The following is an 18,018-nucleotide window of genomic DNA, read 5'->3' as shown; positions in this document are numbered from 1 at the left end:
CATTCACATAGCCCCAATGATCATTTTTAACTAATATAGCGCACATTTGTAGTTTCCATGTGTCGAAATTGTCTTTTGATAATTTTTCAATGTGAACCATGTGACCAGCCATCTTTATTTCTAGAATACGTAAATGCGATTGCGAATCTACTATTCTTACGAAATTGTTTTTTTGTTTTTTTTTTAATTTTATAACTTCACTTTGATTATTTTTATTATCCTGTGCAGTTAGGGTCTGGGCCCATAACCTGTTGGATTTTAATTTAAAGTCTATAACTTTCAGTAAATAAAATATAACAAGTTGAACGTTATAAAAATGGCACGTCCAGCCAGTAGCTTTATTAAAAACAGAATGAGCAAAAGAAAAATAATAGTTCAAAAATAAGAAAGATCTTTGTGTGACAAAGATGTGAATATAATACGTGACAGAGATAAAAGGATATAAACTATACAACCCGTGTTGCCAATGGTCGTTTCATATCTGGTACCAACAATAAATAATTTTCTTATAAATAAAAATATAAAGTTATGTAGATGCTATCTTACAGCACAAGTATCACACCCAAAATCGGTGAAATTATGGTTAGTTTTAAAAGATTTTTCCCATTTTTATATTAGCTTTTAGAATTTTTGGAGTTTAATATCTGATAGAAATTTATTAACGATAGCTCGTTTTTTCGACTTCTCTTGTTTTCTCCGTCGTGACGTTTTTTAAATGGCTTTCTTTTCTTTTCAACACCCACTCTCGTTTCAAATGGTCATTTGTTCGAATTACCAACAAGTTTGAAAATTTAAGGAAACCTTATTTGGAAAGTGGCTTTGTCAAAATGTTAGCTCTCATTTCATTCATTGAACAGTATTTTAATTGAATGCTCTTCTCTCGTAGGTCTATTATATGATGATTGATGGAAATATCAATATGTTTGATTAAAGCATCTGTCGGATTTAATCGACCACTGGTCAATGCATCTCTGATTGTCTTCATATACATATAATAGTGGGCTGATTAATTGGGGCTATCGGGAATTGTGTTTCCCATGAACTTTTTCAGAATTTCGAAAAATAGGTATCGGGAACATCTTTCGAAATTAGGAAAAAATTCCGAGAGAAAAAAATAAATATCGAGAACAATTTTTTGCTTTTTCCCTAGAAATGCTATAAAACAATAAACAATGATGTAAATTATTCTCTAAACAAAAATAATAAAACTAAAAAAAACTTTTTTTTTTTAAGGTCAAATTCTTCTAATTCGAAGCAAGCGTTCGTAAATTAAAAAAGATTGCCTTTTTTGGAAGGTTCTCTAGTCCCAAGCAAGCACCTCCATCTTCCTTTCAGCACCCAACTGGCATCGACTATGGGCTTCATTGAATTTGCCTTCCGACGAACTGGATATCCAGCATCACCTGTTGAAAAATTTGATTAAGGTGAATACAAAATACTTCAGTACCCAATAGCCACGAATTTCTTTCACCATTTTTATATTGCTCTTCGATCCACGATCACAGTTCACTTACTTTCCAAATTAACGAATCATGACATGCTCCTGGGTGAGTAAAATCCACTAATCGTATTCTCAGCTCATCGTCGCAACCCTTGGTATAAAAAGTTATTGAAACAATTAATTGCAAAGATGAAACTACAAACATGTAGAACATTCATGTTGTAATATCCTTTCCTGTTAAAATACAAATGTTTGTTTGTTGGTGGAGCAATTATTTTCACATGAGTGCCGTCTATGGATCCTATTACTCCAGGAATTTTATGTTTTTTATAAAACTTCAAGCTTGTTTTTTGTTTTTTCTTCTTGATTCATTTGCATCTTGATCCATAACGATCAAATTAAAACAGAGAGGACGAAATGAGTAGAGAATTATATGGCGGAATTTAATTGATCATTCAAATCCTTTAGAGCTACCAGAACCACTGTAAGTTAAAACATTTGATTGACTCATACATTTGATACCGTTTCTATCTACAGATTCCATCGTTACTATAGAACTAACAAACCATTGTTTAAACATTTACTGGATACGCTGTCTGATTTCTTGTCCCAGTCAAAGAAATGTATTAGCGAGATAAGTGCGTGTTTGCGTTTCTTTGCAGAAGGTAGCTATCAGACAGGAGTGTTAAAAGACCGTTCCTTTCAAATGTATTAGACTTCTTTCAGAACAAAATTTGTCTTTATGAATCAAGATGTAAATAACTCAAGAAAAATGGAAAACAAGCTTGACAAGCCTTGCACTGATTCGCCCTATGCACTTTAATGATGGTTTCTTCCAATGAGCTAAAGTTGTACTCCTTGCAAACGGCCTCCGCCAGCCGCTTTTTTTTTGCCATTTTTTTTCTTACATATTTTTTTTTATCAAGCCAGTCCTTAAATTATTTTATTTTTAAATAAAAACACCATTAAATTAACGCACCACTTACTTCTTCCCACTCGGCAACTGATTTTATTGGATTCGCAATGCAGTTGGATATCATTCCTTCAGTCCATTTGTAGTGAATCCATTGGCGATATCTCGGTTTTTTTTCCATAAAATCAATTAAAACGTCTATTTGCTTCGAATTAGAAGAATTTGACCTTAAAAAAAGGTTTTTTTTTTTCAGAGAATAACTTACATCTTTGTTTATTATATATGTATGTTTTATGTGACCAATTTTTTATTGAATATTTGTAGATTAATGTTTGGTAATGCAGGCTGTTTTGGTCAATTGATTTTAAATGCAAATAAAAAACTTTATTTCATCTTTCACCCAACGTTTCGTCGCTACTCACGACTTCTTCAGGGGTTTTTATTATGATATGTTGCTGTTTTTTACATTGTTTTGTTGGTTTTGTGTTTTAAATCTTATTTTTATTTCGTTTGCAAAAGGAAAATGAAAGAAAAATATTTAAACTATTTAATAAATTAACATTAAAAACAAGAGGCTAATAAATTAAAAAGACAAACATAAATTATCACAGTGTAGTTGAGGTATTGTTTTGAATTCCCACGTTTAATGACAGGGAAAATTCCGAGGGAAAAAGCAACAAATTTCCCATACAAAAATTGTTCACGATAGGTATTTTTTTCTCTCGGAGTTTTTCCCTAATTTCGAAAGATGTTCACTATACCTATTTTTCGGATATGGGAAAAAGTTCATGGGAAACACAATTCCTGACAGCCCTAATTTATTTTTTATTTATACAATGTACCGCTACATACTCCATTTCGGTTGATGACATAGGAACTGAGGTTTTTTTCGACTTGAGAAATCCATGCTACTTCCTGAGAATACATACCCACTAATTTATTTTTTATTGGTATTGCTGATGTAATTATGTGATGTTGATGTTACAGAAGACTTTGCATGTATTCCTTTTTGTAAAGTTGACTTGTATTTGTAGCAGTCCACTTTAACATGTCCTAGTTTGTTGCATTAAAAACACATCCTTGCTTCTTTGACATCCGAGTTCTTCGGTTTTGTAGGCTTCGGCTTTCTTATTTGTTAAGACAACATAGCAACTCACATCAATGCATTCAAAACGTCTAACATCTTACCAGTGACATATTCAATCATCAAAACGGCTTTAACTTGACCGCAGTGCAGAGCCCAACTCACAAACAAAACTGCAGCAACTTCATGTTCTTCTAAAGGTTTTCCAAAAGCTCTCACCAAACAAACAACTCGAAGAATGTAATCTTGGCATATAGCTACTTGTTTTACCACCAGCATATATAATTTTCATCGTAAGTATGGCCGACTTCCAAAAGGTTACCTCACATAGCTTTAAGAAAAAACTTCAATAAAATATACTTGACACAAAATTGTTATGCAAAGTATAAATAACTTTAAAGTATCAAAAGCAAATTGAAAACGCCTTTTAAACACATTCCACAGATTTTTAAACGACGAAGAAGTAACAAATATGTATCTGCAAAATCAAATGAAACTCAAAAATTTACACACTCACATATTCATCTCGTCACAAGTAAGGCTAGAAGTCGGCTTTAATTAATCAGAAAGTTTTCTAAAGAATATAATTTTTTCAAAAATCCTTTACTGTTCACTTGCCCATCCTATACTGGAATATTGCAGATGTGTTAGCAAATTTCCAAACGAGAGTTACCGTCTTTGTTGTCATTTCCTTTCGTCTTACGTTTGTGTTTACACATGATTACAAAACGAGAGAGAAAATTTGAAAACGCCTTAGGGAATGCAGATTGTGTCGCGTCGTAAATTTCTCTCGTTTACGACTTCGATTTCTAAATAAGTTTTCAATTCTTTATAGAGTTTTTAAATATTAAAAATTCATTGAGTTCTGTTGCGAATCAATAACGCTCAAGCTAAAACAAAATTCCTTGAAGGATATAACTCTTTGGTATCTCTCCCATCTTGCACCATTCTTTCTAGATTTGACCCTTATTGTGCCCACGGAAACAATTAATGGATTCGTCTAATTATTCCCTATATTCAGCGACTCTTTAGTCAAATGTGCTTCAACTAGTTCCAAAGTGTCGAATGACCGGGGTAAACTGCTAAGAACTTGGATGTAGACAAACCTTGAATGTAATCTTATATACTTGAGCCTTCTTTAAGTCTTAAATTAAACTACAAATCAAATGAATTTTTCTTACCTTGTTGCTGTTAGTTAACCGTCAAGTTGATATATAATCGATAAAAAATATTAGCATTCTTGGACTATTTTGAACGATTATCTTTTTGCGTCCCATAGTTAATAGAAAAACTTTTCTGCTAGCTCACTCACTTTCTCTGTTTTAGTTCAATAGTTAAATGTTTATATTATATTTTATCAACTTATATTTTAACTTATTTTATTCTAAATTTGGTCTACAAAATACATGTTTGTTCATGAGAAACAAGGTTATTTTTTCCATTGAAACCAGTTGCACAAAATTTACATTTAAAGGGTTTATCATCATTATGTACAAGAATACTGTGTGATTTAAAATCGTGTTCACGCTTAAATTGCCTTTGACACAACTTACAAAAATAATGGTTTTTAGCTTTATGATCTAATAAAATATGAATGTTAAGTTGTGAGAACATTTCAAATTCTTTAAGACATTCTTTACACTTGTGTTTTTTTCTCTTTTGTGAGTTTTCTTCACCGTGTAGCGTGTGATTTGACTGTCTTTCATTTGTGTGAGATCTTAAGTGATCTTTGAAATAATATTCTAAATTGAAACCTGAAAATGCATAATAATTTATTATTTGATAGCAGTAAATTATTATTTTAAGGTGAACTTACCCAAATCGCAATGAGGACACTTATATTTTCTAGAGGATTTAGCTTCTTGCTTTAGTTTGCCTGCGTGCTGTTTTTCCAGATGGTTTTTGAGACGACATGGCCTAGGAAAAGCTGCAGAGAAAGTAAAATAATTTTACTTTAACAACTGACTGCCATTAGTTTTTTTAACAACTTAAATAATCAGTTTGTTTATTTGTTTACACAGTATAGTTTTGAACTATTGCGTAATAAATTTAATTGTTACTCTATCTTAATTTTGAAAAAAAACGTTGAACGTAATTCTTTTATCTGCTAGGTTCCCAAAATCGAGTGAAATGAAATCTAAATTGTGAATCGATTGAAAAATGTATTTTGTCAATTCATGTGCTATTATTTAAAGTATTCTGAGGTTATTTAGATTTTTTAAAAGCGTTTTGTACAATTTGTCTCCGAATTTAAAAATAATCGTAAGAAAAGCAAGTGAAACCTCTAAAGAACTTCGAGTACTCATCGTAGAATACCACCAAGAAGGTAAATATTTCATCTTTAGGTAATCGATCTAAATCAACGGTTCAAAGTATTGTTAACCGGTTTTTCAAGGAAAAAAGGATTAAAACTCGCAATACGGTAAGAAGTATTTTCAAAACGAGGATAATTGTGCGTGAAATAAACACAAATCCAAAAATAAGTGCACCAAAATTGGCAAATCTTCGCAAATCCCTGGAAAACACTTTTGCACTGAATTGTATTCGGGAACATGGTTTTGAAGAGTATCGCGAAGAAACAATTGATTAGTCATGTCAACAGACTTAAACGGCTTGAATTCGCCAAAGAATACCAAGCAAAAGACTTTGACTTCTGGAAAACGGTTATATTCTCAGATGAGTCAAAGTTAAATTTTCATGGCTCGAATGGCAGACAAATAGTTTGGCACAACACGAATACTGAATACCTTCCGCAAAACACTCGAGGAACCGTTAAACATGGTGGTGTGTCGGTGATTTTGTGGGGTTGTTTTTCAGAACCTGGAGTAACTCCACAAGATGTACATCGATATGCTTAAAACCAATTTAAAAAATAGTGCTGCACAAATGGGTCAAGAAAACAAATTTACTTTTTATCAGGATAACGACTCTCTTTCATTGCAGTAAAGTTTTGGAACGCACCCCCCCCCACAATATTCTTCATTTCCGGCTGCTAGTAGCAGAACTTTAACTCCTCCTGGAGCATAGGGTTTCAACCAGTTCCTTCCATCTCTCCCTATTCCGAGCACGATATCTCAGCTGGGACCACGTTTCCAAGTTTTAGGACCGAGCTTCTTTCATGACAGATGATCTCCATGTTTCTCTTTCCATTGATTCCATACCATTGAAAGCAATGCTTTGCTATGTTGTCGTTCGGCTTAATCAATGTATAGCCAATCCAGCGCCACTATCTCTGCGCGATGTCAACATCCACTTTGGTTTCAAGTCCGTTTCACCATCGAGTGTCAAATAGCTTCCCAAATAGTTGAACTGGCCTCTTCTACTGCCACTTGTCTCAAAATAACCTGTTATTGTTGGTTTCGGCTGGTGTGCTTTAACCCCCCACAATTACCAGACATTAATCCGATAGAGAATTTATGGGACGAACTGGACTGCAGAATCCGGAAATGCACCATTCAAAACAAAAAAGACCTTAAGTAGAAAATTCTCTTTGAATGGACCCAAATAACATCGGAAACTGAAAAATTGATAAATTCCAAAGATTATGCCACGAGAAACCAAATTTTTTGACTTATTAATATAGGATACGGGTACGAAATTGACCCAATATTAGTGTAGTTTTTTGCCGTCGGGGTGACTTCCTGGCAAGTTAAAAAATAACTTAGTTGCGAAGCACCAACAAGCCTAGGATATGGACGGATTCACTGTTGACAACCCAAGCAAACGAAATAAGGACAACGAACTTCGGATCTGTATCTGGAATGTTAGGTTAGGTGCAGCCGAACAATTAGCGGAAGCCCTAAACTGCTGCAAGGCAGAAAGTACCGCTATGCAAAAAGTGCGATGGTGTGGACCGGGCAAACGCAAACTAAAAGACTGCGATATATACTACGGGTGTTTGGGTGTGTATTTTTTGTTGAAAACTAGACTCAGACGAAAAGTCTTGAGTTTCAACAGTGTGAGTGAGCGCATCACGACAATCCGCATCAAGGCTAAACTCGCCAACATACAACAGAGGAGAAAGATGAAGACACCAAAGACATATTTTTCGAGCTATTGGACAAGACAAATGAGCAGTGCCCTGGCTATGACATTAAAATTGTCTTAGGAGATTTTAATGCCAAGCTAGGAAGAAAAGACATCTTTGGTGGCACAATCGGGAGATACAGTCTGCACGACACCACCTCCGACAACGGATTCAGGCTGATCGATTTCGCTGCGGGGCGAGACGTTCTGGTAGCTAGTACGCAGGCATCTCAACATTCACAAGGGGGCATGGAAATGTCCTGATCAATCAGATTGATCACATTGCGATCGACGCACGACACATTACGAGTGGCCAACATTGACTCGGACCACTACCTCGTTGTAGCCAAGGTACGGCTACGGTTATCCCGATCCAACAAGGAAGTACTGTGAGAAGTTTCGACGTTAGGCGGGTACAATAGCAAGAGACTGCCATGTCCTTTTCCGATCGAGTCTCTAGTGACCTCTTAAGGAGTCCTATGGTGCCTGCACAAGCATTGAAAACCAGTGGCAACATTGCCTTGCAGCCATCAGACATGCCGCCTCTCAAGTGTTAGGTTTGACACGGCCACCATAGCGAAAACCCTTTCTTTGACGACGAATGCCGACAAGCGCACCCAGCAAAACAGCAGGCATACAAAACGGCGCTGCACAAAAGGACCAGAGCTACTCGCGAGCTCTACGAGCAAAAGGGGAGAGAGAAACACCGGCTTCTTAGATGAAAAAAAAGAGAGCATGAGAAGCGTACGATCGGGGAGATAGAGGGATGTCACAACAGGAATGAGCTTCATAAATTTTACCAAAAGGTAAAAAAACCTCCCAAGGTAAAAACCAGCCACGAACCGAAGCATGTAAAGACGATCAGGGGAACATCTTAGTAGAACCGTAGTCGATGTTGAGAATATGGAAAGACCACTTCTCCAAATTATATAACGGCGATGACGAACCGAATTCCGCTGTAAGGGAGATAGATCCACTTAACCTAGGCGACACAGATCAACAATTCCGACCTCGACGAAGTGAAGATAGCTATATCTAAACTTAAGTCAAACAAAGCTTCTGGAGCTTACGGCATCGCTGCCGAACTGTTCAAAATAGCAGGCGCCAACTCATCTGCAAAATATGGTTGAAAGAAAGCATGCCCGATGAATGGAATCTCAGCATAGAATGCCCGATATATAATAAAGGAGACCCTCTAAACTGCGACAACTACAGAGGCATCAGTCTCCTTAATATTGAGTATAAGATCCTCTCTGCCGTATTATGTGAACGTCTGAAGCCATTCGTCAACAACCTGATTGGTCCTTATCAGTGTGATTTCAGACCAGGAAAGTCCACTATCGACCAAATATTCACACTATGGCAGATCTTGGAAAAAACCCAGGAGCTTCAAATCGATACCCACCATCTCTTTATCTTTAAAGCCGCGAATGACAGCATCTATAGGGAAGAGCTCTACCGAGCATTGTCTAGTTTTTGCATCCCTGTCAAACTTATCCGCTTGTGCAGAATGACGATTGAGAATGCACGCTGCTCTATCAAGGTCGGAAAAGATCTTACCGATGCATTTGGTGTCAAAAAAGGTTTTAGACAAGACGATGCACTGTCATGCGACTTCTTCAACATCGTTCTTGAAAGAATTGTGCAAAACTCAACCGTCAACACTAGAGGCACAATCTTCCAAAGGTCCATCCAATTACAAGGATACGCAGATGATATTGACATAATTGGAAGATCAAAGCGTGATGTCAGGGGAGCGTTTTTGAGCATTGCGACAGAAGCGAAGAAGATGGGTTTAGTGTTGAATGGGGGCAAGACCAAGTATATGCTGTCATCAAAAAAGGACATTGAACAACGACGTCTTGGACAAAATGTCACTATGGACAGCTATAACTTCGAGGTAGTTAAGGACTTTGTCTACTTAGGCACCACTATTAACACAGGCAACGACACCAGCGCTGAAATCAAACGAAGAATAACTCTTCCAAATCGCTGGTTCTTTGGACTTAGAAGGTAATTGAGAAGTAAAGTCCTCTCTCGAGCATGTAAAATCACCATCTATAAGACACTCATCATCCCGGTTCTCATTTATGGCGCTGAGGCCTAGACCCTGTCAAAGAAAGATGAGAGCGTCTTGGGATGCTTCGAGAGAAAAATTCTTCGGGTGATTTTTGGTCCCGTACGCATAGATAGAGAATGGAGGAGAAGATATAACGACGAACTGTACGGGCTGTACAGCGACACTGACCTAGTTAGCAGAATTAAAGTCCAAATGCTTAGATGGCTAGGTAATGTAGAGCGGATGGACATCAACGCTCCAGCCCGGAAAGTCTTCGAATCCAATCCCGAGGGACGGCGCAGCAGAGGAAGACCGCGACTCAGGTGGCGCACCCAGGTGGGAGAGGACCTCAACCAACTTGGCGTGCGAAACTGGAGACAGCTAGCTAGGGACCGAGCTGGCTGGAGACGCATGTTGGTTGAAGCCCAGGTCCGCCCCGGACTGTAGCGCCACCTTAAGTAAATAAGTAAGTAAGAGATAATATTAAAAAACCATTTGATATTGGTCTGTCATTATCTGCCAACTTCCAGCAGGGTAAGTGGTATTGTTTAGGGTTCAAGTAACTTCTATTATTCCATTCATTATTATCAAAAATATGATTCATACTAAATTATTCATAGTTACAAAGATGGGATTGTAAAACACAATTTTAGACAATTTATGATAAAAATGTTAAGAAAACTATTTGGAGTTTGAACGAATGAAAAATCTAAAAACAAATTTCAATAGAAGGTATACTCTAAAACTTATTTGCTCACTAACAAATATTCTTTAATTCACTTTAAGTTTAAGTAGAAAAATTTTAGGAAAGTTACCTTTTTTGCAAATGGGACATATGTGTCTTTTAACATTGTCTTTTTGGTTGGTGTCTTCTTCTTCTTCTATTCCATTTCTTCTTTTGCATTTTTTTAAGTGTTTACTGAAGTCCGATTTTCTTCCAAATCCAGCGGCACAATATGGACAATGGCGAATGTTAACTTCAACTTCAAAAACTTGATCAGTTGAGTCTCGTTCTTCTTGCAGTTCTCTTATAAGATACTGAACTGTGTGAACATTAGTTGAATTATCTTGTTCTTGAAAATTTTCACAATGACTATCATCAACGTGGTTGTTGCTGCTTGGTGCTATTGTTGGGGTGGAGGGGGTTTCTTTTTCATACGAATGCAATTGTTGCGTTCGTATCTCATCTTCTTGGCATACATTGGCCTCGATTTTAATAGAGCCCATTTCCATTGTTGACAACCCGTGATAGGATGAGTCTAGAGTCTTTTGTGATGCATTTAGTGAATCGATCAATTCGTTCGAATTAACAACTTCGGGCTCTACTTTAATTTGCATAACTTGAGCAAAAGTTTTTCTTTTATCAAGTTGATTCCTCAGAATTTTAAAAGATTTGATGCATTTTGTTTTGAACGAGTAGCAGCGACCAATATCGTTAAAACACTCGTGGCAAACTTTTTGCGGCAGTTCATCAGATACCTCGAGCTAACGATGCATAACAATTACATGGATTTTAAGATGAATAATTGAAAGAAATATTCCTTACCTGAGTGTCAAGAATATATTCCAGCATTTTAACAACTGTTTTGTCGTGGCCATTGTAGATTGATAGTAGTTCTAAATTGCAGCCAAGGCAGGTGCGACAAGTTTTACTGACTTCTTTGGCCATTTTGCATTATTTTTATTATAATTATTTTATTTGTGGATTGAGAAGTGGATTTGATCTAAAATATGATTCAAATGTTTTCTTGTTTATTTTTATTTATTATTTTAGGCTCTTATTTGCACAAACTAGTGACTGTGGAAATGTAAAAGCTGTCAAAATATAAACGAATTTAGTTTTAATTTTTTGAATGTTGTCAACACTAAATTGTTTGTTTGGCCACGTTCGGTGAGCATTTCGATCAAAAACACTCTTTATACACAGCTGGTCAAAAATATATGTGTGAAAAGATTTTTGATATCCACTCTTGACTTGTTGCTGATTACCAGTTGTTTTGAATGCAAGCAATGCAACCAAAAGAACAGTTATTATCTCTATGAGGATGCTTAACTTTTTGCATTTAAGTAATCAATAGCTAAGCAGATAAGTTGTTTGTGTTGGAATAAGATTGTGTGTTTTAGAAGTTGGCCGTAAAAATAGGTGTGCTCGTAAGCTTCTTATAATATTCTTTATTTTATGGTATAAACCCTTGAGGTGGGTTGTTTAAAAACCATTTTATTAGCTTCAAACAATAGTTTTTCATTCATTACTGTTTGAATATGGGTCGTAAAGTCCACTGTTCGCCAGAGGAAATTAGTTCGTCGGCTCGGAGATGAGGGCAAGACCTACAAATTTATTGCGGAGGTCCTAGGCAGATCTCAAAATTTGATAACAAAAGCTCTCAAGCCCAGAGGAATACGTAAAAATAGAGGCCGGCCGAAAAAAACATCAACTACCACTGACCGCCTCATACTATCTAATCCTTTTATTTCGTCAAGGACTATAGGTGCTCAAATTGATAATGCGGTCAGTGCACGCTCGATCTGAAGAAGGCTACAGAACTCGAATATCCCAGGAAGAATCATCGGGAAAGTTCCATTCCTTAGGGCTAGCAATATAAGGCCCAAAAAATGATTTGCCTTAAACCATGTTAATTGGAACGAACCAGGTTAGGTTAGGTTAACGTGGCTGCGGATTTATAATCCACACACTTAGGCCAAGAGAAAGGCCCATTGTGATACCACATGAATCTAGAGAATTACTTCTAACTAGTAGAACCATTTTGAGCTTTTTATAAAGCGAAGAAGATATTTAATATCCTTTTTAGCTAGTTCGCTGGGATTATCAAAAGAGTAGTCCCCCAGATGAAGTTTGCGTTTGAGTGAACGAGCAGGGCAGGTGCATAAGAGATGAGAGATTGTTTCCTCTTCTTCTTCGTCCATGCAGCTCCTACAGAAGTCATTTGAGGCTACGCCTAGTCGTATTGCGTGTCTGCCTATAAGACAGTGTCCTGTAAGGACACCTATTAGGGAGCTAATATGAAGTCTGCTTTGAGATAACAAGTCTTTAGAGCGCTTTAGGTCCAGTGAAGGCCATATGAGTTTTGTGGCTGCGCATGTTGGTAAGTTGTGCCACCTAGAATTTGCTATCGCAAAAGCTGTTTCTTTTAGCATAAGTTTACATGTAGCTATCGGTATTCCTATCTTCTCCCTTTCAGGTGGAATAGGTTTGACGGTTCCATTTTTAGCGAGTTCATCGGCTCTACAATTACCTGTGATGTCTCTGTGGCCCGGCACCCAACAGAGGTGAATGTTAAATTGCTGCGCCATCTCCATAAGAGACGATCGACAATCGAGGGCCGTCAAAGATTTGGTCGAGACACCGTCAAGGGATTTGATAGCAGCTTGACTGTCAGAGAAGATGCGGATATCAGAAGTTGATATCACGTTTTCTCATAGCCAGGAGAGAACCTCTTTGATCGCCAAAATTTCCGCTTGAAAAACGCTACAATGATTAGGGAGGCGGAATGAGATGCTTAGATTAAGCTTTTCTGAGTACACGCCACCACCAACTCCCTCATTTGTCTTAGATCCATCTGTATAAAAATGAATACTTTTGTTATCCAGGAGTTTTTTGTCCTCCCATTCATCTCTGGATGGAATGGATACCTGGAAGTTTTTTCCAAATAGGGGTTTAGGTATAGTGTAGTCTATGTACTTTGGTATAGAACCAAAGAGGTTCAAAATGATAGAGTGTCCCACATTGTTGTTGGTCCATTGAGATGAGGCGTCGAGTCTTATCGCTGTACTCGCTGCCACTTGTTTACTGAAGATGTCGAGGGGTGTCAGATGGAGGAGAGTGTCTTACGCTGCTGAGGGTGTGGTTCTCAATGCCCCGCTTATGCAGAGACATGCAGTGCGCTGAACTCTGCTGAGTATGTCGCAGTATGTGACTTTCTCCAGTGCAGTCCACCATACTGCAACCCCGTACATAAGTATTGGTCGGATGACCGATGTGTATAGCCAGTAGGTTATGCGAGGTTGAAAACCCCATTTGCTTCCTATAGCTTTCTTGCAAAGGAAAAGAGCTACTGTAGCTTTTTTAACTCTTTCCTGTATATTGGATTTCCAACTTAATTTTTTGTCCAATATCAGACCAAGGTATTTGGCTTCATTGGTAAAAATTAGTGGTATACCTTTTATCGAAGGAGGTACAATTACTGGGATCTTGTATTTCCGTGTGAAAAGGACGAGGTCTGTTTTTTGAGGATTAATACTAAGTCCGCAGTTATCAGCCCATCTAGTGAGCATATTGAGTGCATTTTGGAGGAGGTCTCTCAGTGTATTAGGATGTTCCCCTGTGACAGCGATAGCAACATCATCGGCATACGCAACCACTCTGTAGCCATCCCTCTCAAGGGATATTAGTAGTTGGTTAACCACTATGTTCCACAGGAGAGGGGACAGAACACCTCCTTGCGGAGTGCCTCTACTGACAGACCTTTTTGTGCAAAAATCTCCCAAACTGGAGTTGATGATCCTGCTTTTTAGCATTAGATTAATCAACTCACAGATTGAGTATTCGACGTTTAAGGTCGTCATAGCAGAAGTGATAGCAGATGTGTCAACGTTGTTGAAAGCGCCCTCAATATCCAAGAAGGCCACCATAGTGTATTCCTTTTTATCTAGGGAGTATTCGATAGTTCTTACCAGAGTGTGCGAGGCTGTTTCTACCGATTTCCCTTTGCAGTAAGCATGCTGAGATATTGATAGTCTCTTCTCAATGTTGTTACGTATATGGATATCGATCAATCGTTCCAGAGTTTTGAGAATGAAAGATGATAGGCTAATAGGTCTTAGGTCCTTAGGGTTGACATGCGAGCATTTTCCCGCCTTGGGAATGAAAACTACCTTTACATCTCTCCAGCGCCGAGGTATATAGACCAGATCTATACAACTTTTAAAGATCATCTCAATGATGGGCGAAGTTATATCAATGGTATATTGTAGCTCAGCTGGTATGATTTGATCTGGACCTGGAGATTTGTAAGGTTTGAAACTATTCAGAGCCCATGTCAATTTTTCTTTTGTAACCAGACCTTGAGGAAAAATTAAGTTAATACCCGACCCAGGACTGTATGTTGTATTAACGGATTGGGAGCTATCTGGGAAGTGGGTGTCTAGTAGCAGGTTTAGCGTTTCTTCGCAAGAGTTAGTCCATGTACCATCTGATTTTTTAAGACAACTAGGCATGGTTGGATTTGTGGAGAGAATCTTCCTTATCCTTGATGCCTCCGCGGATTCTTCTATTAAGTTACAGAAGGATCTCCATGAGGATCTTTTGGCTATTCTCAATTCTAGTTTATACTTTTTGAGAGATTCTTTATAGGAATCCCAATCTTGGGGATGTCTAGTCTTTTTCGCTTGATTGAAAAGCCTTCTACAACCTCTCCTGAGTATATCTAGTTCAGCAGCCCACCAATATGGTTTCTTCTTTCCTCGCACTGTTGTGAGGGGGCAGGCAGTTTCCATGGCTTTATTGAGGGCTGCTGTAAGTTCATCGACCTTTTGATCGAGTTCAGGAGCGCACAAGGGCGGATCCGAAAGTTCTGGTTTAATCAGATTTTTCAAAGTCGCCCTATATTTTGGCCAATCTGTTTTCCTATAGTTTCGGAATTGGATCGGTTTTGGGGTCTCTTCAATAAGTGAGAATTGGATGTATCTATGGTCGGAGAACGAGTTCTCCTTTGATACTCTCCAATTCAATATTTTATTTGAGAGATTTAACGAGACAAGAGTCAGATCTAAAACTTCTTGTCGATTTTTTGTGACGAAGGTTGGTTCACTACCTACATTACTTACTACCAGATTACTTGTTAGAATATAATCAAAAAGAGACTCACCTCTGTTATTTATATCGGTACTACCCCATGTAGTATGGTGCGCATTGGCATCACAACCGATAATTAGGTTTGTTTTCTGTCTTGTTGATTCAGCGACCGTCTTCTCAAGAATGGTACCAGGCAGTGGACCCTGGTGGTCGTGGCCCAAATATGCTGATACCAGCCAGTAGGTATGGTTGTCTATTACCATACTGGCTGTGGTGACGTCTTTATCACTGAAATGGGGGAGTAAAAATACATTTAGATTACGTTTTACTAGTATGCAGGACCTTGGGTTACCTTTTCCTGTTACATATAGTACGTAGTAGCCAGGAGTTCTCAATCCTCGAACTAGGGATTTCACAATCCAAGGTTCTTGGATGAGAACGACATCTTCTCCAGTTTTTGTCAGGCAGAGAAGAAGGGAGGCCGAAGCCGTTTTAGAGTGTTGGAGGTTAATCTGTAGTATTTGCAGCATTTTGGCTACAAATAGGCAGATCAACCTCCACCACTGTTAAATCCAGCTCATCCAGATCAGACGAAGAGGAACCTAATAGTTCATCTTCTTCCTCACTGGTAAGAGCTTTGTCGATTGAGTCGTCGGTCTCCATTAGGGATAAACCTTTGACGTTTTTGGGAGAAGACTGTGCTGCGACAGAAGAGGGGCCCGCCACATTTTTATCCACATCCAAGAATGGGAGGGTGATAATAGCACTGGGACCCACCACGTCTTGCTGCACAGCTTCGGAAGAAGACTGTACTGCGACAGAAGAGGGCCCAGGTAGATCATCAACAACATCCAAGGATGGGAAGGTGATAGCAGCAATGGGACTTACTACGTCTTGCGACACAGCCTTCGAAGGAGGTTGTGGAGGCTCGCATGAAGCGTCTGCCTCATCTTTTTTATATACGCGGAGCGTGACTGACTCGAAACCGTATCTTATCACGCCCTTATCTCGCGCCAGAGAAGCCACAGAGTCTTTATTGATTACGATAATCGCACTTCTATAAAGACCCTTTGGCTCCTCCAGTTTCGCGATCTTCCAGTCGTGACAAGGGAGGTTTGGGTTGCTGATCCTGATCATTGCGCTAATGTCATCTGGACAAGAGGGTTCTATCGGGATCCATGCGCGAGCTCTCGGCCTGCAAGGAATATCTTCCTTTGCAACGACCTCGAGTTTTGCGCCTGGCCAGACTTCGCCCAGCATGCCGACAGCAAGCGTATATAGATCGCGCGACCTCTGATCGTTACAAGCGATGAGTTTGACATGACCTTGATGCCAACCCCAATCGCTTGTTACTGGTGGTGGACCCGGATGCTCTCTCATGACTTTGAGAAAGCCAGCCGAGAGCCCCAGTTTCACCATCTGCCAACGGTCAGAAGTAATCGTGCCATCAATATTGCTCCTATCAATGACCGCTACTATGATCTTTTTAGGCTCTTTGAGTACATCACTGAAAGGTTTAGTGAGTGGTACTCTGGCCATGTTAGGAGTGCTGGTGTTTTGCACTTTGGGCTTTTTAGGGACGGGAGTGGGCTCCTCCAAAGATCTTTGTCGTTTTGACGTGGAGTCATGGTGACTGGTTTTATCCAGAATGGATTTAGCCCACTCCTGCCTCTTGCTAAGGATGGGATTACTTCCATCCCCCAGTGATGAACCAGAGGATTTTAGAATCCTCATCGCATAGCGCCGTTGTTTATAGGAGCTCCTAGGAGCATTCTGGAGAGGTTTACTCTATTTGGTAGTGGAAGGATCATTTTTCACGAACTTTCCACTACCGACTTGAGAAAGCGTTTTAGTCGTTGATACATCCTTTGCCATACCAGAAAAAGGGCAGTGACTTGGCACAAGCCCTTTTCCGGTGTCAGGCACAGGAGTAACGACAGCCGACGTTGCCGCCGAACTGCCGCCCGGTGTGGATAGAACCTGTACTGCACACGAAGAAGGGCAGTGACTAGGCACAATCCCTTCTCCGATGTTAGGCACAGGTGCAACGACAGCCAACGTTGCCGCCGAACTGCCGCCCGGTGTAGCTGGAGTACCGGCACCGGTTTGACGATTTTGTTTTGGGTTTGTTTTTTGTTTTTGTTTTAGTTTTTGTTTTAGTTTGTACATTTGGATTCCCACGAGTAGGCGAAGTAAAAGGGGGGGTCCATCTGTGCAGAGATTCGCTTACACAGATAAGGCTAGCTAATCCGGAGGTCGCCTGGTATCCGGATACTCCGTTATCGACTGAGCTATTTTTAGAAATTGGGCCCTCAGCCTGGCTGATCATCGGCACAGGTCGTATAACACCTTAGATCCAGCCCAATTGGGAAGTTGAAGGGAGGGATATGTATTGGAAAAGGAGAGACGAACAGCAATTGAGCCATAAGCGTCCCAGGAAGGAAACAGGGTATTGACAGACAGTGATGCACTATACAGTCAGGGAATAAGGAGCCATCAGCCAGCATAGTAGCACAAAGCCGATGTAGGAGTTGGTAAGGATTGGGAAGGGGAGGGGCGAGCGACCTTTAGTTTCAGGGCTCTTCTGGGGAAATAATTCCCGAGAATCATTGACCTTACTCAGCTTCTACAACTCGACAAGTTCGACGCTCAGGTAGAAGAACCAGAGGGCGTGCAAAAATGG

At 39.1% G+C, this 18,018-nt stretch overlaps 2 protein-coding genes across 2 annotated transcripts; both read right to left on the bottom strand.

The window, feature by feature from the left end:
* Positions 1-4,751: 4,751 nt before the first annotated feature.
* Positions 4,752-11,335, bottom strand: LOC129939672 (zinc finger protein 670-like). The gene is made up of 4 exons (XM_056047773.1): positions 11,070-11,335; positions 10,339-11,008; positions 5,255-5,365; positions 4,752-5,192 (listed from the first exon to the last, which is right to left on the bottom strand). Exons 1-4 carry the CDS (start codon positions 11,190-11,192, stop codon positions 4,834-4,836), a joined length of 1,263 nt encoding a protein of 420 aa, XP_055903748.1. The 5' UTR covers positions 11,193-11,335; the 3' UTR covers positions 4,752-4,833.
* Positions 11,315-17,069, bottom strand: LOC129946445 (uncharacterized). Its single transcript, XM_056056631.1, has 2 exons — positions 16,224-17,069; positions 11,315-11,338 (listed from the first exon to the last, which is right to left on the bottom strand). Exons 1-2 carry the CDS (start codon positions 17,067-17,069, stop codon positions 11,315-11,317), a joined length of 870 nt encoding a protein of 289 aa, XP_055912606.1.
* Positions 17,070-18,018: the final 949 nt, after the last annotated feature.

The sequence above is a fragment of the Eupeodes corollae genome, chromosome 1 (assembly GCF_945859685.1).
Source record: "Eupeodes corollae chromosome 1, idEupCoro1.1, whole genome shotgun sequence".
NCBI classification, from domain to species: domain Eukaryota; kingdom Metazoa; phylum Arthropoda; class Insecta; order Diptera; family Syrphidae; genus Eupeodes; species Eupeodes corollae.
Note: the sequence above shows the minus strand (reverse complement) of the source record. Positions and strands in the feature narration are given on the sequence as shown.